Source organism: Anomaloglossus baeobatrachus, chromosome 3, assembly GCF_048569485.1.
Source record: "Anomaloglossus baeobatrachus isolate aAnoBae1 chromosome 3, aAnoBae1.hap1, whole genome shotgun sequence".
Classification (NCBI taxonomy): Eukaryota; Metazoa; Chordata; class Amphibia; order Anura; family Aromobatidae; genus Anomaloglossus; species Anomaloglossus baeobatrachus.
In genome coordinates, this window is record NC_134355.1 from 298,789,077 (window position 1) to 298,812,468 (window position 23,392).

The following is a 23,392-nucleotide window of genomic DNA, read 5'->3' on the forward strand; positions in this document are numbered from 1 at the left end:
TGTCTTCTGATTCTAACATGTGGGACAATTGTTAATCCCAAAAGTTGTTTGATTTTGGCTCTATCCTTCAACATTCTTAACATCAATTAACAACTAGAATAGTCATCTTTGCATTTTTTCACATTATTTCTCGTAAATGGTACTTTGCCTTTCTATTCATAAAGAGAAGCAAATATGTTATATTGTTTCAGCACCCCTTTGCATTCGTTCTCAGTTGGTTGTAAAAAAAAGTAGCGTTTTACATATCCTCTCCAGGTTCAGCGCTGTGTCTCTGCTGCTGACCCAGACTCTTCATGTCAACAGCTTTGCAGACAATCGTTGCGCTCAGCATTTCATGCTGTCTACATCGGCAGTGCTGCTGAGCTCAGTCATTAAATACAGAAAATCCATCAATCCAATGAGTTACCTAACATATCAAGGGAAAAACATTCCAATCAGGTTTATAGATAAAGCATAAGTCCACAAAGGCACAATATAACAAATTTGAAGTGGACCTTGAAAATGCATAAAATATAGACTTTTATTAAAATCACTTAAAAAGTTACTAACAGTACAAAATCATATAAAAACCAAAACAAAACATAGACAAAAGACTGGTTGTGCAGATAATACAATACAGAGTAATGGTCAGATAAATTGTAGGATTATAATATCTAAAGTGGCAGAATCTCTGTGTCGTATAGAGAACAGTAAAGGCAAACCTGCCTATATTATGTGGATAAATCAGGGTGCCATGGTAGAACAATAGCAAGTAAATCAGCCCCAATGCGCGTTTCCCATGTCTCAATGATCGCTTTCTCCCTTGAGAAAATTTGATGCGGTATTGAGGCGATTTTTTTGTAAGGAAATGCAAATTTGGTGCAGGAATTTAAACATTACATTTCTGCAGCAAATCTGCATCTTTTGGCAAAAAATGCATCAAAATGCGATGCAGGTTTGATACAGTTTTGTTGTGATATTTTACCAAAAATGCAGATTTGGAGAAGGAATATGGTATATAAATTTCAGCAACAAATCAGAGTCTCCTGGCAAAAAAATGTGGTTTTCAGCCAGGTCATGACCCCCAATCCAGCAGCGGCTTCAAAGTGAAAGTACAATTCCTGTCAGATTGTTGGACTGCGGGACATGGCCATGACCCGGAATCCAACAGTCCGGCAGCATATTGAAAGTAAAAGTGTTGCCGGATTTTCTGACCGGCAGCACTTTTTGACTTTGCAGCCGAAGCCGGATTGTTGGATTGTGGGTCACAGCTGTGTCTCGCAGTCCGACAGTCCAGCAGTCAGGTCACTGGAGGTCATTTCCGTTGGAAACTGGCTCTAACCTCCGCTGAGCTGAGTGACATCACTGCTCAAAGCTGGGATTCCCCTGCTGTTTCCCAGAACCTGTAGAGAGCGGACATGTTTCCCCTCTCTCCATGCTCTAGATGTAGCAGTGTCGGTATCGTCATGGGACTTCGTATGGATTGCATCGAATCTTCAAGGGTGCTTTGGGGGCTGATAATGGGGTGTGTATATTGTTCAAGTTTGTGATTGGTTGCAGTCAGTTTGCTGAATAGTAGTGTAAAAAGAAATAAATAATTTAAAAATATTAACATAGGCTCTTGCTATATTTTCATAGCCAGCATGGGAAAAACTACAGCGGCAGGCTGCAGCCCTCACCTGTGAGCTTTACTGTGGCTGTATATCAAAATAGAGGGGAAAAAAAGATGTAGAGTCCCCCCCCATTTTTTATATCCAGGCACGATAAATACGACAGGTGGGGGCTGGAATTATCAGGATTGGAGATGCCATGGAAAATACCCCCCCCAGCCTTTAAATATCAACCTGCAGCTGCCAAGAATTGGCATATTATATTGGATGCAACAATTCTGAGCTTTACCAGGCTCATTCTGATTGTCCTGATGCGATGGCACTCGGATTCATATAAGGGGTAATGACAGCTGTGATTTGTCAGCTGTCATTAAGCCTAGATTAGAAATAGGCTGCATCTTTGAGACCCCCATAACTAATCCTCTAAGCGAAAAGAAATAAAACACAAAGACCAAAAAATCCTTTATTTGAAAATAAATACAAACACCCTCTTTTACCCCTTTATTAACCACCAAAATACCCTTGCAGATCCAATATAATCCATATGAAGTCCCACGATAATCCCAGCTCTGTTACATACTGAAGTTGTAGAGTGCAGGAACATTAGAAAACATGATTGCCTGCTGCGGGTTCAGGTACACACTAACTGAACCACAGCTGGTGAACAGTGAGTTACTGAGTTTACCTACAGTCACAGCTAAAGGTTCCAAAGGTCCCCCAATTGTGACCACAAGTAAACTCACCTCAGGTGAACTCATTAAACTCAGTTTTCTCACCTCAGGTGAACACATTGACTTCAATAAACCGTGCATTTTTTTTACTTATTTAAATTCAATTTTGATACCTTCTAAGATGAAGCTAACAGCTGGGGGCTGGTATTATCAGGCTGCGGAGGCCCATGGTTATTGCACTCCCAGCCTAAAAATAGGCTGCAGCCACCTAGAATTGTTGCATACATTAGATGCAACAATTCTGGCACTTTACCTAGCTCATCCCGATTTCCCTGGTGCAGTGGCAATCAAGGTAATATAAGGGGTTAATGACAGCTCACAGTTGCTACTAAGCTCTAGATTAGTAATGGGGAGGGTCTATGATAACTAGAGATGAGCGAACCGGCCGTGGTTCGGCTCGAGTTCGGTTCGTCGAACGGAGGTCTCGTTCGAGTTCAGTTCGGCGAACGTTAGACGAACCGAACTCGAACCAATAGGATATAATGGGAGGCAATCACAAACAAATAAAAACGCATTATAAATGTACACATACAGTTACTAAACATTGCCATAACACTTACCGGTCCCCGAGATCCCTCCTGCACTCTGTCTCCTGCCGCTATTCCATCCGATGATCGCTGAATCCTCCTGGTGACCAGCACTGCCAGCAGTGATGCAGGACCTATCGTGACGTCAAAATAGCTATGTGACCAGTCACGTGGCTATTATCTCATTGGCTACAGACTGGTCACATGACTATGACGCGTCATGTAGGACCTGCGAGTGCATCTCTCCGGTACACGGTGCACATTTGTGTATCGCCAGGTACCAGCGACATGCTCTAGCACACGGTCGACTCCCCGTTCCGTTAGGGACCGGCTGACACAGCCGGTCATTAACGGAGATCACCGTTGCCATAGCAACGCAGTTAGCGGTGACGTCACCGCTAACCGCGGCTCTGGGAGCATCGTTGCTATGGTAATGCGTCTGTCAGCATTACTGCTGTTACCGCTGACAACCAGCAGCACTGATCACTCACGGAGTGAAGGCTGCACGCTGCTTCCCGTGCAGCCTTCACGGAGTGAAGGCTGCACGGGAAGCAGCGGCTTCCCCCATGCAGCAGTGATGGAGCAGAGCTGCATTTGTTGAACGAGAAAGACAGAAGACCATGGATCGTGGAGGGCTGACAGGGGGTAATAACGATGGAGTCTCTAATGTGTCTGTGTATTTATTTCTATTAAAGTATTTTTTCTCTGTGTGGTGTCTTTTTTTTAACCCTTTATTGGAGATTCTTAATGGCCGGGTCAAACGTGGCTGACATTAGGAATCTCTGGCTTAATAATAGCTAGTAAAACAAAGCTAGTATTAACTCATTATTACCCAACAAGCCACCCGGCTTCAGGGCTGTTGGAAGAGTTGGATACAGCGCCAGATGATGGCGCTTCTATGAAAGCGCCATTTTCTGGGGCGGCAGCGGACTGCAATTTGCAGCAGAGACGCCCAGAAACCTCGGGCTAACCTGTGCTGCGGATTCCAATCCCCAGCTGCCTAGTTGTACCCGGCTGGACACAAAAATGGGGCGAAGCCCACGTCATTTGTTTTTTAATTATTTAATGAAATAAGTGAAATAATTAAAAAAAACGGGCTTCCCCATATTTTTGGTTCCCAGCCGGGTACAAATAGGCAACTGGGGGTTGGAGGCAGCCCGTGGCTGCCTGCTGTACCTGGCTAGCATACAAAAATATGGCGAAGCCCACGTCCTTTTTTTGGTGGGCAAAAAACTTCTGCATACAGTGCTGGATGGAGTATGCTGAGCCTTGTAGTTCTGCAGCTGCTGTCTGCTCTTCTCCATACAGACAGACAGCATCTGCAGAACTACAAGGCTCAGCATACTCCATCCAGGACTGAATGCAGAAGTTTTTTGCCCCCTGAAAAAATTATGTGGGATTCGCCATATTTTTGTATGCTAGCCAGGTACAGCAGGCAGGTACGGCTGCCCCCAACCCCCAGTTGCCTATTTGTACCCGGCTGGGAACCAAAAATAAAGGGAAGCCCTTTTTTATTATTTCATGAATTTCATGAAATAATTAGAAAACAATTGACGTAGGCTTCGCCCCATTTTTGTGTCCAGCCAGGTACAACTAGGCAGCTGGGGATTGGAATCTGCAGCACAGGTTGGCCTGAGCTTTCTGGGCCCCAATGCTGCGAATTCAAGTCTGCAGCCTCCTCAGAAAATGGCACTTTCATAGAAGCGCCATCTTCTGGCGCTGTATCCAACTCTTCCAGCACCTGCCTGCTATACCTGGCTAGCATACAAAAATATGGCGAAGCTCACATCCTTTTTTTGTAGTTTTTTGGTAAAAAAATATAAAATGCTTCCCTGGATTTTCCATTGCCAGTGAAGGTAACACCAAGCAGTGGGGGTTAGCAGCCAGTAGCTGCTTGGATTACCCTTAGCTAGCAATACAAAAAATGCAGCGGGAGCCCATATATATTTTTTTTAATTATTTATTTAAATACCTAAAAACAAAATGGGCTTCCCTGTATTTTGATTGCTAGACATCACAGTGCTGTAAAAATAAATCTTTAAAAAAAATGACGTAGCGCTCCATTGTATTTTTGATTCTCAGCGCAGATAAAGCAGACAGCTATGGGTTGCCACCCCCATCTGCCTGCCGTTACCTTGGTTGGCAATCAAAATACAGGGAAGCCCATTAATTTTTTCTATTTAAAAAATAATTAAAAAAAAAATGACGTTGGGTCCCCCCATTTTTGATAGCCAGCTAGGGTAAAGCAGACGGCTGTAGCCTGAAAACCACAGCTGGCAGCTTTACCGTGGTTGGGGATCCAATGTGGAGGTCCCCCCAGGCTCTATTTTATAATTATTTTTTAAATATTAATAATTACATAAAAAAAGTAGGGTCCCCCACAAATTGGATCACCAGCCAAGGTAAATCGGACAGCTGTGGTCTGGTATTCTCAGGGTGGGAAGGTCCATAGTTATTGGGCCTTCACAGCCTAATAATAGCAGGCCGCAGGCACCCCAGACGTGGCGCATCCACTAGATGCGCCAATCCTGGCGCTTCACCCCAGCTCATCCCGTGCCCTGGTGCAGTGGCAAACGGGGTAATAAATCGGGTTGATACTAGCTGTAAGGTCACCTGACATCAAGCCCAGCAGTTTGTGATGTCATGACGTCTATTAGATACCCAACATCATAAACTGTCAGTACTAACAAAAAAAAATCGACAAAAGAAATTTATTTGAAAAAACAGTCCCCAAAACATTTCCTCTCTCACCAATTTATTGTAAGAAAAAAAATAAAGGGGTCCCACGACGACTCTGGACCGTCTAGAATATGGGGGGGAGACACTCAGGGAACGTATCCCCCATTTTCTAGGAGTGCAGACCCTTCATGTGAGGAGTGTGGGTGCAATGAATCTGCACTCACTCTCCCCGGGTCCACAGCAGCAGAGTCCATGTCGTAATGGTTGCTACCAAAGCTGCAATGCCCTGCTCATGAGGTAAGGGCATGCCTAATCAGGAGAACTATTCTACATTTCCAAATATTGGTATTTGCTGATATTATTGCTATTCCACCTACTATATATTGGGGATAGGATCTTGGAGATGGAATACCCCTTTAAGTCCAGTTATCCATCTGAATGAATACTTAACAACAGAGCTTGCTATTTAGATGTGTTTTCTTGTGGTGTATAACGGACTCTCATGTTTGGTAGTCATTCAGCAGGGAAACTATAAAAGCAAATCCCTCCATTTGGAAATGTAGTATACAGCTCTCCTGATCAATTATGTTCCTTACCTCATGAGCAGGGCATTGCAGTAATAATAATAATTTATTCATTTATATAGCGTTATTAATTCCATAGCGCTGTATGTCTTTGGAGTGTGGGAGGAAACCGGAGTACCCGGAGAAAACCCACGCAAACACGGGGAAAACATACAAACTCCTTGCAGATGGTGTCCTTGGTGAGAATTGAACCCAGGACCTCAGCGCTGCAAGACTGCAGTGCTAACCACTGAGCCACCGTGCCGACCATTTAGCTTACAGATGCATAACCACCACTCACTGTGTCTGAACACAGGAAGCAGACCTGACAGCCGCTCTGTGCATGCGGCAGCGTCTATTGTGAAGGAGAGGGCCGTGGGGGGATCAACGCTGCACAGGTACCGTGGGAAACCGGGGAACACCGGTGGGGTTATAGGGGGTGACCTGGCAGGGCCTGGTGAGGAGTTTTCTGTCGCATGTGTCATGGCACATGCGACAGAAATCAGAGGAGTAGGGTGAATGCGGCCGGCGCGCTGCTGTGCGCGTGGCCATCTTGGATTTCTGGGAGGGCATCAGGGGGGGCTCTTTGGTGACACCGGGGGACCGGAGGGGACCGGGGAGGAGATTTATCATGTTTGTTCATGCCAGATGGGAGATAAATAATTTTTTACCGGCGCTGTCATTTACTGTAACGTGATCATCGGTGTACGGTGTATACCTGTGATCACGTGAGCGGGGATTCGGAAAAACTGTCCTGAATCATGATCTCCAGGGTCTCAGCTAGCCCTGAAACCCCGGAGATTTTCTGACGCTGGGGGGCGTTATTCACTTATTTCTGCCTGCTGTTTATAAACGGCAGATCAGAATAAGGCTACATTAACACGACCGATCCATTTTTGTGGTCTGCAAAAAACAGTCAGTTTTTTTTCACGGGTGCATCCGTGTGGCATCCGTTTATGTTCCCTAGACGGTCCGTATGTCATCTATTTGTCATCCGTGTGCCTTCCGTGTGCCTTCCATTTTTTTTGTGTACTGCAAAAAAACTGAAGGAGGGTAAATGCATAAATTTACCCAGGATTCATAGCTTCATTCTACATGAGGCGGTCACATGTTCACTCCAGTGCCATTTTCTACTGCTTTTCACAGCGTAGAGCGCTCTGGTGATTTTCTTGTGCTTGTGCACTTCATATCAGTTTTTTCTGTCATTATAATGGCAGAAAGACACATAATGTCCCACTCTCCTGCATTTTGTAATTTTGCACCCTTTGGTGCCTTTCATGTGGCACTAAGGGGTGCTTAGCTTTGTATTTAGCCAAAAAAATGAAAAAAAAAAATGACGTAGGGTTCCCCCTATTTTTGTAGCCAGCTAGGGTAAAGCAGACGGCTGCAGCCTGCAGACCACAGCTGGCAACCTCACCTTGGCTGGTAATCCAAAACTGAGGGGACCCCACACTGTTATTTTAAATTAAATAAATAATTTAAAAAAAAAAACACGTAGGGGTCCCCCCAAAATTGGATCACCAGCCAAGGTACAGCAGACAGCTGGGGTCTGATATTCTCAGACTAGGGAGGTCCATGGTTATTGCACTCTCCCTAGCCTAAAAATAGCAGGCTGCAGCCGCCCCAGAAGTGGTGCATCCATTAGATGTGCCAATCCTGGTGCTTCGCCCCAGCTCATCCCGCGCCCTGGTGCGGTGGCAAACGGGGTAATATATGGGGTTAATACCAGATGTGTAATGTCACCTGGCATCAAGCCCTGGGGTTGGTGAGGTCAGGCTGGGGACAGGTGAGTGTGAGTGTGTCTGTGTGTGTGTGTGTGTACATGCCGCGTGCAGGAGGGGGCGGAGTGAGCTGAGCGGGGAAGTGTGGGCTTCCTGCACGTAACTAGGATAAACATCGGGTTACTAACCAAAGCGCTTTGCTTGGATACCCGATGTTTATCTTGGTTACCAGCTTCTGGCAGGCTACCAGCGATGGCTCCTGCACACTGTAGCTGTAAAAATCCCTGCTTTTTGCTGCTAGAACCGTTCTCGAACGTATCTAGAACTATCGAGCTTTAGCAAAAAGCTCGAGTTCTAGTTCGATCTAGAACAGCCCCCAAAATCACTCGAGCCGCGAACTGGAGAACCTCGAACCGCGAACCGCGCTCAACTCTAATGATAACCCCATCACTAATCCTGTAAATGAAAAGAAATAAACACCAGCACTGAAAGAATCCAGCCTGCAGCCACCCTGGTATTGTCATATTCATTAGATGCAACAATTTCAGCACTTTACCCATCTCATCCTGATTGGCCTGGTGTAATGGCAATATGGGTAATAAAAAGAATTAATGACAGCTGTGATTTATCAAAAAATCACAGCTGCCACTAATCTCTGGATAAGTAATAGGGAGGATTCTATGAGACACACCATTACTAATCCTGTAAGAAAGAAGAAATAAACACAAAATACACCAAAAAGTCCTTTATATATAAAAAGAAAATAAAACTACACCCCCTTTCTCAAATTTATTAACCTGCAAACCACCCAGATCGGCTGTAATCCACACCATGACATCCAATGATGATCCTGGTTCTGCTACATACTGAAGTCACAGTCTAAAGTCTGAATTTATGGACATCTATAGTTTTATTTCTTTGGCTATTTAGATTGTATGGGTTGTTACTGACATCTGGTGAGAAATTCATTTTAATTGCACCTTTAGAAATATACTAGCTGTAGTACCCAGGCATTGCCTGGGTTAGTAACTGTCTCTCTTCGAGTTTCTGTCTGTCTCTGTCTGTCTCTGTCTGTCTCTGTCTGTCTCTCTTTATCTGTCTGTCAGTCTCATTCCCTGTCTGTCTCGATCCAGGTCTCTTTCCCAATTTGTCTCTTTCCCCGTCTGTCTTTTTCCTGATCTATCTCTTTCCCCGGCTGTCTCTTTCCCCAGCTGTCTCTTTCCCCGTCTGTCTCTTTCCCCATCTGTCTCTTTGCCCGTCTGTCTCTTTGCCCGTCTGTCTCTTTGCCCGTCTGTATCTTTCTAGGTCTGTCACTTTGCCCTTCTGTGTCTTTGCCCGGCTGTCTCTTTGCCCATCTGTCTCTTTCCAGGGCTGTCTCTTTGCCCGTCTGTCTCTTTCCAGGGCTGTATCTTTCCACGTCTCTCTCTTTTCAGGTCTTTTTTTTTCCCGGCTGTCTCTTTGCCTGCCTGTCTCTTTGCAGGTCTGTCTCTTTGCCCGGTTGTCTTTTTGCCCATCTGTCTCTTTGCCCAGCTGTCTCTTTCCAGGGCTTTCTCTTTCCAGGGCTGTCTCTTTGCCCGCCTGTCTCTTTGCAGGTCTGTCTGTTTGCCTGTCTGTCTCTTTCCAGGGCTGTTTGTTTCCAGGGCTGTGTATTTCCTCGTCTGTCTCTTTCCAGGTCTGTCTCTTTGCCCGGCTGTCTCTTTGCCTGCCTGTCTCCGCAGCTCTGACTTTTTGCCCAGCTGTCTCTTTGCTCAGCTTTCTCTTTGCCCGGCTGTCTCTTTGCCCAGCTGTCTCTTTCCAGGGTTGTCTCTTTGCCCGTCTGTCTCTTTCCAGGGCTGTCTGTTTCCAGGGCTATGTCTTTCCCCGTCTGTCTCTTTCCAGGTCTGTCTATTTGCTCGGCTGTCTCTTTGCCTGCCTGTCTCTTTGCAGGTCTGTCTATTTGCCTGGCTGTCTCTTTGCCCATCTGTCTCTTTGCCTGTCTGTCTCTTTGCCTGTCTGTCTCTTTGCCCATCTGTCTCTTTGCCCGTCTGTCTCTTTCCAGGGCTGTCTCTTTGCCCGTCTGTCTCTTTCCAGGGCTGTCTCTTTCCAGGGCTATGTCTTTCCCCGTCTGTCTCTTTCCAGGTCTGTCTATTTGCTCGGCTGTCTCTTTGCCTGCCTGTCTCTTTGCAGGTCTGTCTATTTGCCCGGCTGTCTCTTTGCCCATCTGTCTCTTTGCCTGTCTGTCTCTTTGCCTGTCTGTCTCTTTGCCTGTCTGTCTCTTTGCCCATCTGTCTCTTTGCCCGTCTGTCTCTTTCCAGGGCTGTCTCTTTTCAGGGATGTCTCTTTCCCTGTCTGTCTCTTTCCAGGGCTGTCTCTTTGCCCATCTGTATTCTTTGCCTGTCTGTCTGTTTGCCTGTCTGTCTCTTTGCCTGTCTGTCTCTTTGCCTGTCTGTCTCTTTGCCCATCTGTCTCTTTGCCTGTCTGTCTCTTTGCCTGTCTGTCTCTTTGCCCATCTGTCTCTTTGCCCGTCTGTCTCTTTCCAGGGCTGTCTCTTTGCCCGTCTGTCTCTTTCCAGGGCTGTCTCTTTCCAGGGCTATGTCTTTCCCCGTCTGTCTCTTTCCAGGTCTGTCTATTTGCTCGGCTTTCTCTTTGCCTGCCTGTCTCTTTGCAGGTCTGTCTATTTGCCCGGCTGTCTCTTTGCCTGTCTGTCTCTTTGCCTGTCTGTCTCTTTGCCCATCTGTCTCTTTGCCCATCTGTCTCTTTGCCCGTCTGTCTCTTTCCAGGGCTGTCTCTTTCCAGGGCTGTCTCTTTTCAGGGATGTCTCTTTCCCTGTCTGTCTCTTTCCAGGGCTGTCTCTTTGCCCACCTGTATTCTTTGCTCGTCTGTCTGTCTGTTTCCAGGGCTGTCTCTTTGCCCGTCTGTCTCTTTCCAAGGCAATCTGTTTACAGGGCTGTGTTTTTTCCCATCTGTCTCTTTCCAGGTCTGTCTCTTTGCCCGTCTGTCTCTTTGCCTGACTGTCTCTTTGCCCAGCTGTCTCTTTCCAGGGCTGTCTCTTTCCAGGGCTGTCTCTTTCCAGGGCTGTCTCTTTCCAGGGCTGTCTCTTTGCCCATCTGTCTCTTTGCCCGTCTGTCTCTTTCCAGGGCTGTCTCTTTGCCCATCTGTCTCTTTCCAGGTCTGTCTGTTTCCAGGGCTGTGTCTTTCCCTGTCTGTCTCTTTCCAGGTCTGTCTCTTTCCAGGTCTGTCTCTTTGCCCATCTGTCTCTTCGCCCGTCTGTCTCTTTGCCCATCTGTCTCTTTGCCCATCTGTCTCTTTGCCCAACTGTCTCTTTGCCCATCTGTCTCTTTGACCGTCTGTCTCTTTGTCTGGCTGTCTCTTTGCCCAGCTGTCTCTTTCCTGGGCTGTCTCTTTCCAGGTCTGTCTCTTTGCTCGGCTGTCTCTTTGCCCGCCTGTCTCTTTGCAAGTCTGTCTATTTGCCCGGCTCTCTCTTTGCCCAGCTGTCTCTTTCCAGGGCTGTCTCTTTGCCCGTCTGTCTCTTTGCCCATCTGTCTCTTTGCCCGTCTGTCTCTTTCCAGCGCTGTCTCTTTCCCCGTCTGTCTCTTTCCAGGTCTGTCTCTTTCCAGGTCTGTCTCTTTCCAGGGCTGTCTCTTTGCCCATCTGTCTCTTTGCCCATCTGTCTCTTTGCCCGTCTGTCTCTTTGCCCGTCTGTCTCTTTCTAGGGTTGTCTCTTTCCAGGGCTGTCTCTTTGCCCATCTGTCTCTTTGCCCGTCTGTCTCTTTGCCCAGCTGTCTCTTTTCAGGGCTGTCTCTTTGCCCGTCTGTCTCTTTCCAGGTCTGTCTCTTTCCAGGTCTGTCTCTTTCCAGGGCTGTCTCTTTGCCCATCTGTCTCTTTGCCCATCTGTCTCTTTGCCCATCTGTCTCTTTGCCCGTCTGTCTCTTTCTAGGGTTGTCTCTTTCCAGGGCTGTCTCTTTGCCCATCTGTCTCTTTGCCCGTCTGTCTCTTTGCCCAGCTGTCTCTTTTCAGGGCTGTCTCTTTGCCCGTCTGTCTCTTTCCAGGTCTGTCTCTTTCCAGGTCTGTCTCTTTCCAGGGCTGTCTCTTTCCCCATCTGTCTCTTTCCAGGGCTGTCTCTTTGCCCATCTGTCTCTTTGCCCATCTGTCTCTTTGCCCGTCTGTCTCTTTCTAGGGCTGTCTCTTTCCAAGGCTGTCTCTTTGCCCGTCTGTCTCTTTGCCTGTCTGTCTCTTTCCTGGGTTGTCTCTTTCCAGGGCTGTCTCTTTCCCCACCTATCTCTTTGCCCCTCTGTCTCTTTGCCCATCTGTCTCTTTGCCCGTTTGTCTCTTTGCCCATCTGTCTCTTTCCAGGTCTGTCTCTTTGCCCATCTGTCTCTGTCTGTCTCTCTGTCTGTCTCTTTCCCCATCTGTCTCTGTCTGTCTTTTTCTGTCTCTCTCTATCTGTCTCCTCACTGACATCTTATTACCTTACACCTAAGCTTCTTATACTAACAGTTTATTTTGTTCCTATAGCAACCACTGACAGTTGCCATTAATAGCCTGTAGTTCCCACCTCCATTCAGTTTAATGGAGTCATTTTTTTGGAGAGTAACTGTAAAGTGGAGGGTTAAATTTTCCTGTCAAAACATAGTCTATGACGTTCCCTGAGTCACATGGGGCGTCTGTGCAAAATGTTGTGATTGTAAATGCGACGTTGTGGATTCCTTTAGCAGACATACATACATACACACACTCAGCTTTATATATTAAATTTATCTAGAAAATGGGTGATATGTTAAATACTTATTTCACCTGCTGTATATTAACACAGTGCTAAGCATAAAATGAGTACATCCTTTTTGAAATATTATGATTTTGATCAATTTCTCACTGAATACAAGAACAATTTCGAAAATTCTGACAAGAGAAGAAAATAAGGTTAATATTGGGTGGCACGGTGGCTCAGTGGTTAGCACTACATGCGTGCAGTGCTGGGGTCCTGGGTTCAATTCCCACCAAGGACACCATTTGCAAGGAGTTTGTATGTTCTCCCCTTGTTTGTGTGTGTTTCCTCTGGGTACTCTGGTTTCCTCCCACACTCCAAAAACATACAGTTAGGGACCTTAAATTGTGAGCCCCAATGGGAACAGTGTTGCCAATGTATGTAAAGTGCTATGGAATTAATAGCGCAATATAAATGAATAAATATTATAATATAAATTTCACCCTGTTCTATACAAATGCAACAGATATGTGTTTTAGATAATTGTCATGTCAGAAATTTGCACGTCTACTGAATGCATGGTATGATGATAACATCCTTTCTATCACTGTAGAGCAATGCATCTGGGAATTCATGATACTATCAATGAACTGTAGCTCCCCAACAAAAGGAGGAGTCATACAGCCCCACATAAGGACACTGCCAGAACCAGGTTTCACTGTAAGCACTATGTATTTAGCCTTTGTCATGCTGCATAATTTTGCCAAAATTTCTCGACCCCTTATCTCGGAAGGGGGTGGAGATATTTTATTGAAATTTGGCCAATATATTCTGGACCAAAACTGCTGAGATGTCACGAAATTGCAGCCCTCTACGGCTTTTCGAAAAAAAAAATTATTGCAATTCAAAAAAGGGAATAGTTACAATTGTACCTATTCAGCCGGACGAAGGTTAAAAAAATGAGTTTAGAAAAATGCTTGCTGAATACAGTGAAACATGATAATGACAGTGTCCTTATGTGGAGCTGCATGAGCGCTCCCGGTGATGGCGACCTATGTTGCATTGATGGTATAATGAAATCACAGATGCACTACTCTATATTGGAAGAAAAGATAGTGAGCGTGGTTCAACCTCAATGCCTAATAATATTTAATTTTCCAATGCATCAACTAAACCATTTTTTATTATTTGGAATAGTTGCTAAGAACAACCTGGAACATTTTTGTACTTAGTACTTCCTTTCAACACTGGTTAAATATTTTAAGTTCATAGACAGATTTAGACTATTTTTTTTCAGAAAGTTCTTTAAAATTCATTAATTCACCTAGTTATACATCCATATGATTTCATTTTGTTGAAAGTGTATTTAAATTAGTCAAAATGATGGTGCAAACATATTTAGGTCATGTTTTGCTGTGATTGCAAAGCTGTAAAATATTCTTCCTATAAAATGACCTACTTTTTTCCTATTAAAATATTATTGGTAAAATTATATCTCCTGACAAGAGTACAAAAATTACACTGTGAACTTGTGACTAGTGATGAGCGAGCACTACCATGCTCGGGTGCTTGGTACTCGTAATGAGCAGTTGATGCTCAGATGGGATCGACTCTAGTACCCTAGTTTAATGGAAGTCAATGGGGACATCAGTATTTTTCCAGAAGATTTTGATTTACAGTATTCTTGATACTTGAGTTGTGCCCTTACAAGCGTCTAACCTGCTTGTTTCCAGTACTAAGAACATGAGCATGGTGCGCTCTTTCATCACTACTTATGACTCTTAGGCTATGTGCCCACGCTGCGGAATATTTGCTGAATTTGCCGCAATAATTTTGCGGAAATTCCGTGGATTTTTCAAAAATCCGCAGTACAGTGAGTCCCTAGCCATTTCTATGGCATTTTGGAACTGCTGTGCCCATGCTGCGTTTTTTCCGCAGCGGAAATAATGCGGATTTCCCTGTGGAAAAATCTGCAGCATGTCAATTATTTTTGCGGATTTTTCCACACGATCCTATACTTACCTGCCTTGATTGAAGACACCGGAGTCACTTCCTCCAGTGCAGAGGAACGCGGTGGAGCCAGAAGCAGGAAGCAGGAGGTGGGCGGGGCTTGTACGAGCTCAGGTCATGTGACAGCCAGAGCTAGTTCAAGCACGCCCACCTTCTTCGGCAATGTGCAGACAGACACGGCCAAGAGGGAAGTGCTGTGTAATGGAGCTAAGTATGAACGCTCCGATCACTCTAGCACTTGATCGCAGCATATCCGCAGGACACTCCGCAATACATCCGCAGGATAAAACAGACAAAGTTGTGCTGCGGTTTTCTGGGAGCTCCTGCGGAATGTACTGCGGAAATATCGGCAGGACACTTTACCCGTGGGCACATAGCCTTAGAATTGCTACTTCCAACAAGTGGCACTAAAGACCCTGCTGTCTTCCTCTGTGAACAGTCTGTTTGCATATATAATATACCCTGGGAGTATTTCATCTCTTATATTTCTCCCTATGCCAACTTGGCACTCTCCGCTTTGGAAACCTTTATACCGCCTGTAAAAGGCCTCTCATCCACCAACTAGTTCACCTGCTTTACCTGGGAAAAAAACACTAAAATATGTGTCTGAAATTTGACATTCATGTTTGGTTTTATATCTTGTGACCAGTGATTCTTATAGGGTCGATATTGACTTATAGGATTGCTATTTCCAATAGGTGGTACAAGAGACTGTGCTCCGTTCCTCTGTGAAGAGTCTCTATGCATACTTAACTTCCCAGGGGAACATTGCTTTATACTTTATCAATTACAATGATTGTAATGGTAGGTATAATCTGCCTGATTGATAGAGATCACTGTAGAGATAAAAGTATAGCGCATATGAGAAGCACCCGTTGAGTGATTTCTGCATATTTATATTATGAAATTGCTCACCTGATTGATAGAGATAGCTGGCACTCGCTTGAAATAAAGTGATTTAGCAGGTAAAGTTGGCTCAGTTGTTCATTTATATGACAAAAGGAAGAAAATGTATTTTTATTTCGTTATTAAAATTAACCATTGTAAATTTTTCAGATACTATTTTTTTTTTTTTCAGTTGTACATATAGAGCGAGAAGAAAAACTTGAAAAATTGCAAGTCAAATCCATACCAAGACGTAAGAAAATTCAGGAACATTTTTGATTGTTCATTTAATAGTATTTCTTTTAACATTTTAACCCTTTACTTGCCAAATTAGCAATTTTCATTTTTTTTTATTAAATGACAGATTTTTAATGATTTGGGTCCTAATGAATCAGAAACATAATTTACCAAATTATAATTAATAATGATTATTAAATTAATAATAAATAATAATTATTAATAATAATTGAGAATTATTAACAATGATTATTAAAATATTAATTATTGGACCTAATTATAAATTCTTAGTTGCTAGGAGCAAAAAAATAGGTGTCCCAAAAAGGACATTGGTAGATAATAGGTTAAAAAATGTATGCAATGTTAAGCATGTAGAGTAATGTGTATTTCACAATGAATGATTCTTGAAGAGAAGCTCTTGTATGAAGCCACTTCAATGCCTTAGAGAAGTCCATTATGAGCACTGTTCCTGGCATAATGTTATTATCTAAAGTGTTCCGGTCTCACTCCCTTTATAAATTGGAGTGATGTTAACAATATACTTGTAAGACTGCACTAAGATAACTTTATTTTCTTTTCCTCTATTTTTTCTCAGCTTTATAAAATGATAAAAATAAAGGGTTTCTTTAATGCAAAATAGCTTAAAGTGGTTTTCCACCACTTTGGCTTGTCCTTATGATAGATTATAAATGTCTGATCGGCTGGGGTCCGACACCCCGCACCCCCACCGATCAGCTGTTCTCGGTTCTGGCGGCAGCAGCAGGCAGCTTGGAAATGCTCAGTTTCGGCACTGCTCTGTTTTGTGATAGTGGCCATGATCAGGTACAGCACACGCCTCCTATTGATTAGAATGGGAGATTGATGTGCAGACGGAGCAGCACTGGAACTAAGCAATTCCGGCCACCTACTACTGACGCCGGGACTGAGAACAGCTCATCGGCAGGGGTGCTGGACCCCAGCCAATCAGACATTGATGACCTATCCTAAGGATAAGCCATCAATATATACAAGTAGAGGACAAACCCTTTAAAGAGGTTGTCCCTTTGGGTTCACCAATGGTGAGCTTGATCAAAGGTGATCAAAGGTCTCCTGCACAGCAATGAATTGTAGTCTGTGATGAAAGCACCATCAAGTGTCCTAATTTCTGCAATGCCACCTCATACGAAATGAAGCATTACTCACTTTTCATTGAAATTAATGGCTGGCTGTGTGACGTATAAAGCTGCAGCGCTTTCTAAAGTGAAAGGCATTTTGTTGTAGCTAATGAGAGGCGTGAATGGAGCCCCCAATCCTATTCTTTACTGAGAACTTGTACAGGGTATTTAAAAGTTGTTTTTTTTATAAAAATAGCAATCACTTTAAAATTATATCAAATAATCAATCTATTAAAAAGAACCTTTTATCAGGTCAAAAGTCTTCATTTTTTTGCTCCAATTTATTCCCTGCTGCATATATTAGTGTAGTTTTATTTTCTTTTTTAATCCGCCATACAGTTCCAGAGATATATCAGCTCGAGCATCAGTAATGGTAATAGTAGTGTGCTCTGCTGAAATGTCATGTTGGCAATACAATCTTTATTACAGATTTGTGTATTTGTGTGATTCAGAAAATGCATTGTGGAGTGAGGGGCGGTCGTCCTCCAGGGGCAACCATAACATAGCACACACATGTCATTGAAACTACACCTTGGCATGAACCTTAAATCCTGACTGTTGTATGGGACAAGGGTAAAAAGCTACAAAATTATTAAAAATAAAATTAAAATTAACTCTAAAATCCAAGCAGGTTGAAACACAAACTAAACTAAAAAAAGAACATCAGGTCAAGTTGTTTTTTTCTTTATTTTGGAAAATAAAGTTGTTTAAATATAACATACAGGTATAAGTATATATATATATATATATATATATATATATATATATATATATATATATATATATGTATGCATGTATATATATATATATATATATATATATATATATATACATATATATATATATATATATATATATATATATATATATATATATATATATACGTATACATATACGTATACATATATATGTATGTATGTGTGTGTGTGTGTGGTGTATATATATATACATATATATATATATTTATATTTATGTTACAGCCAATACTTTTTACATTCATGTAAGACAAAGGCATGTTGACAGTTAACCCTTTTAGTTGTAAATTTTCATTTTGCATTTTTCAGTTCTTCATAAAGAAAGGCCAGTAAAAGAAGAACAAGTTGAAAAGCCAAAACACAAAGGTATGTATATCAATATAAGATAACATTTTGTAAATGTCAATGAGAAGGATTTTTTCCTGTCTGCCTTTGGCTTTATCCATATGTAAATATCACATGGAGGTATGTCTCACAGGAGTAGCTATAGAGAGAAATTTCCTGACTTCATAATGTCAGCTCTACATAAACTAATGCCAAGCAAATTAATTTTCCTTTGAAATGAACTGGGAAATGAAATGTCAATCTTGGATACTCTGAAGTGATTGCTATATTATTTAAAGGTGTAATTGCTGCAAGAACTCTTTTCAGGTAGAAAGAAATACATATATACAGTGTGTGTGAGTAAAACAGCTCTAGTTACAAGTGAAAAGGTTTTGGTACCGTGTTAGCCAGTTGAAAAAATTATTGAATGTTCTCAGTGAGAGGAACAAAATTATAATCTTGTGATACTTTTAATGGCTAACTAAAATAATATAACGTGATGTTACAAAGCAAGCTTTCGAGACATTTCAGGTCCCTTCATCAGGCATGATATGAGAAAATGTAAATGTCTTTCATTATGCCATCCCTCTGCTCTGTTTGTGCATATGTCGTGGGCGGGGAGGGCGCTGCGCTCACCCACTGCTCGGGTCCAGCTGCTGCTGCTGCTCGGTCGGTGGCTCGAGCGGTGGGCCAGATTCCGGGGACTCGAGCGGCGCTCCTCGTCCATGAGTGAAAGGGGTGGTTTGGTTTAGGGATATTGTCCATGACGCCACCCACGGTTTATGGTGAGGTTGGGACACCACCGCTGCTCTGTACGGGGATCCCGGGAGCGTTGACAGGGAGCAGCTTAGATGTTTTCTCCCCTCCGTGGGTAGGGGGGTTTTTGGTGGTCCCGGGGCCCGGTGGTGAAGGTCGGAAGGTGGGTTGCGGGGCCTGGCCGGGTGCAGGGTCGCGGTGCAGCGCAGCGGCACGGTGGTACTTACTCAGCCAGTAATGCACACGGAGTCTCTGGTAAAACAAACGGCTGGATGGACAAGTCCCACAGACGGCTCCGGCGGTCACTCCCGGTAGGCTGGCGGTAACTGTCTCTCCCTGCACCGGTGTTCTGTTCTCGGCCCCAATGGCTTCCCACTGATAGCCCGCTCCCCAGCGGTATGTTGGCTAAGGGAGCCTTTCCTTTGCCCGCAGGCTCTGGCCCTGGGAGCTCTAGCTCTGGCGGTAGCTTTATCTCCCTCACGGTTTGTACGGTTGCCTTCAGTCAGGTCTTTACTGCTGGGAAACCCCGGAGGTGCCCGTTGTTGACGGATTTGACCGGTTTTACGGCGACTCCTAGCCTGGTCGGGCCTGCCGGATGGTGTTGGCTTCTCTTCGCTCCCCGGTTCGGTACCGGCGGGCCACCGCCCGTCCCTGGTCCTCACGGTTGCGCGTCAATCAGCCTCTCCTGTAGACGGTCACCACAGTCTGCCAAACTTCCTGTCAGGTGCCCGGGCCACGTACCCGGACACGGTCAGTCAGTTCCTCCACTACTACTTCCTCACTCTCCAACTCCTAAACTGATCTGTCTTCCTTTTCCCGCCTCCAGGACTGTGAACTCCTCGGTGGGTGGAGCCAACTGCCTGGCTCCGCCCCACCTGGTGTGGACATCAGCCCCTGGAGGGAGGCAACAAGGGTTTGTGTCTGACTTCGGTGTTCCTAACCGGGGTGTAGGGTGTGTTGTTGCAGTACCTGTGATGTCCTGGCTTGTCCAGGGCGCTACATTCCCCCTTGGTTAAATGCAGACCGTCCGCGGGCTGCTCGTCCATCACCGGTTTTATTTTTGTTAACTGTAGAAAAATAGAAAACGGTAAAACATATATACATTCAACATAAGCATACTTTATAAACTTCCCTTTACGGGAGGCACTTTCTTTTTAACGTTACTAAACGGTTGTCTTTTATTAAACGGTAACGGCTTCCGCTCTCCCCCTGCCCAAACAACCTGGCCCTGATGCTGCCCCTAAGAAAATGGGCAGCACCCCTTGCCCCAGTCCAGAACCAAATTGCCCGAGCGGGTATGGTCTCTTTCAGGGGACCCACGTCCATGGGTGACCCCTGAACCCCCGGAGGATTGCCACCGGTTATGGTAGTGGCGGGCCTGGGCCATCCATTTCCTCCAGGCCCATCCTCCCAAATCAGCCTCTCCGGAGGCAGTTACGGTATCAAGCCAACAGATGTATTTACACTCCACTAAGTTTGTGGTTGCCCTGCAAGTTCTCGGGCTTGTCCGTTAGAACTTCCTTACGCAACGGTTGCAGAAAGTCCCTACGGGGACTAGTTGCCGGCAACGACCAGTTCAATCATGGTGTCAATCTGGTAACAGTTCGGTTGATTCATCTTTCTTATCATTCAACATTTAACAACATACAAGAACATCAACAGCGGTGCTGGGGGTCCCAACGGGGACAACGGTGCAATGGAGGGACCACCGCCTTACTGCAAATCCACCTCAGTGGACGGAGAAGGGGGCTGGGCTGATGCTTTGGCCTCCTGGATACCCCTCAGCTTGGCGTCCAGGGCAAACCAGCCCCTCTCCCCGCAGTGTCGGGTGTACTGCACCAGATCTCCTGGGAATAGGTTACGGCCCGGGTGGTCCTCCGGCAGATGGGCATTGACGTCCCGGCGTGCTACAAAGACCTCGGCCTCCAGGCCCGGTTAATATATGAATTCGTACCCCCGACGGACATCAAATCTCCGTACTTGCCCCCCGTAGATCGGGCCCCATACACGGAAGGTGGCTCTGCGGAGGCTTTCCTTTTCTCTAATCGTGCGGGCCATCAGCTCCGCCTTCCTCCTCTCTCTGTCCGCAATTTCCTGGCCCAGCGGGGTCTGTTCCCTATCCCAATAGGGGGCTACTGCGGGCCCCGGCGCACGGGTCGGGCCCCGCGAGACCTCCTTCACGCTGCCCACCACTGGCATTCTGGGTGGAAGATCCCGCGGTGTCATGGCCTGGGGTGCTGCCTCACAGTGGCGACCCGGCGCGGCCTCAGCCGAGGCATGGGGGATGGACACAGGGATCATCTCCCGCTTAACCTCCGCTCCCTCCTGCACGGAACAGCCTGCCGGGATCGGTACAGCATCGGGCACGGTCTTCGGTAGCTTCCAAGGAAGCGGCTCGGGACGGGGTCGGGCTTCTGCTGCAGGTCGGTCCGCTTGGGCAGACGGGCAGGGTACCGCTACCAGTTGGATGGGTAGCGGGCCTAATGGCGGGGCGGTAGCGACTAATGCGGGTAGCGGGGGAGGCAGCAGGGTGAGCGGGTGCAGGCCGTGCCCCTCAGCCGCAACGGCCGATCCCTCGGGAATACAGGGGCGTGGGTCTATTACCCGCTCCTCCAAATCTTCCTTCACCTCGCGTCTACTTATAGCCGCCACCACGTCTGCCATGTCGGCCTCCCACCCCTCCAGGAGGAGTTGCATGCGGACCTGCAGACGGCTGCTTAGCTGGATGGTCCGGACTTCCACCCACGCTGCGGTGCCGGGCGCGGGGACTACGGTGTTGTCGTCGGACTTAGCATCTTGAGCAGCGGCATCTTCCAGGACCCGGAAAATGGCCGCAGGGTCCTGGCGTCCCTGCTTTTAAAGCCGCGGGCTACATGCGGCTGGACGCCATCCGTGCCCCCCTTGGTGTCTTTCTGGCACCTCCTCTTCAGGGGCAGAGCTTCGGCTTTCGCGCCTCCACTGCTCGGGAAGACCTTCGAGCGGGGACTTTTCGCGTCCAATATGGCGGCTTCTGAAAATTTTCGGCTGGACACCTCCGGCGGGACACAAGGCGCACCTCTACCAGACGGCAGAGCGGTAAGATCCTGTTCGTGATGCCAAGTTGCCGCGGGCGGGGAGGGCGCTGCGCTCACCCACTGCTCGGGTCCAGCTGCTGCTGCTGCTCGGTCGGTGGCTCGAGCGGTGGGCCAGATTCCGGGGACTCGAGTGGCGCTCCTCGTCCATGAGTGAAAGGGGTGGTTTGGTTTAGGGATATTGTCCATGACGCCACCCACGGTTTATGGTGAGGTTGGGACACCACCGCTGCTCTGTACGGGGATCCCGGGAGCGTTGACAGGGAGCAGCTCAGATGTTTTCTCCCCTCCGTGGGAAGGGGGGTTTTTGGTGGTCCGGGGGCCCGGTGGTGGAGGTCGGAAGGTGGGTTGCGGGGCCTGGCCGGGTGCAGGGTCGCGGGGGAGCGCAGTGCCAGGCGGCACGGTGGTACTTACTTAGCCAGTAATGCACACGGAGTCTCTGGTAAAGCAAACGGCTGAATGGACGAGTACCATAGACGGCTGCGGCGGTCACTCCCGGTAGGTTGGCGGTAACTGTCTCTCCCTGCACCGGTGTTCTGTTCTCGGCCCCAATGGCTTCCCACTGATAGCCCGCTCCCCAGCGCTATGTTGGCTAAGGGAGCCTTTCCTTTGCCCGCAGGCTCTGGCCCTGGGAGCTCTAGCTCTGGCGGTAGCTTTATCTCCCTCACGGTTTGGACGGTTGCCTTCAGTCGGGTCTTTACTGCTGGGAAACTCCGGAGGTTCCCATCGCTGACGGATTTGACCGGTTTCACGGCGACTCCTAGCCTGGTCGGGGTCCGTAGGCCCTGCCGGATGGTGTTGGCTTCTCTTCGCTCCCCAGTTCGGTACCGGCGGGCCACCGCCCGTCCCCGGTCCTCACCGTTGCGCGTCAATTGGCCTCTCCTGCAGACGGTCACCACCGTCTGCCAACCTTGCTGTCAGGTGCCCGGGCCACGTACCCGGACACGTTCAGTCAGTTCCTCCACTACTACTTCCTCACTCTCCAACTCCTAAACTGATCTGTCTTCCTTTTCCCGCCTCCAGGACTGTGAACTCCTCGGTGGGTGGAGCCAACCACCTGGCTCCGCCCCACTTGGTGTGGACATCAGCCCCTGGAGGGAGGCAACAAGGGTTTGTGTCTGACTTCGGTGTTCCTAACCGGGGTGTAGGGTGTGTTGTTGCAGTACCTGTGATGTCCTGGCTTGTCCAGGGCGCCACACATATATTTGTGTTTCTTCAGATATTTTGTCATACCATGCCTGATGAAGAGACCTGAGATGTCTTGAAATCTTGCTTTGTAACATCACTTTATTTTATTTTAGTTAGCCATTAAAAGGTATCACAAACTTATAATTTTATTACTCTTACTGAGAACATAAAATAATTTTTTTAAAACATCTCTGACTCACCAAAGCATGCTCTCCATTTGACTACTGAAGATCCTTATTGTAATAAAATATGGTATAAGTAAGGTATAATTATCCATAGAATGGAGTTAATGTTATTTCAACAGTAGAGGAATCTACGATATTTTTCGGACCACAAGACAAACCCAGGTTTTAGAGGTGAAAAATAGGAAAACAATTTTAAAGCAAAAAATGTGGTGACTGGTCTTCAGTGTAGCTCGTTATCAGGGGTTTTTCATATGTTTGTTCATGAAACACTGCAGCATTTCAGAGTAAAGCACATGTGTCTGAAGTCATACAGTCAGTGCCTAACACACCTAA

At 46.3% G+C, this 23,392-nt stretch overlaps 1 protein-coding gene across 50 annotated transcripts in view; it reads left to right on the forward strand.

Moving 5' to 3' along the window:
• Positions 1 to 23,392, forward strand: part of TRDN (triadin) — a 1,152,170-nt gene that overhangs the window by 153,423 nt on the left and 975,355 nt on the right. For all 50 annotated transcript variants that reach the window (XM_075339946.1, XM_075339974.1, XM_075339964.1 and 47 more), the window contains 2 exons: positions 15,583 to 15,642; positions 17,845 to 17,901. In XM_075339946.1, the coding sequence (XP_075196061.1) occupies positions 15,583 to 15,642; positions 17,845 to 17,901 (117 nt within the window). The remainder of the gene's footprint in view (positions 1 to 15,582; positions 15,643 to 17,844; positions 17,902 to 23,392) is intronic.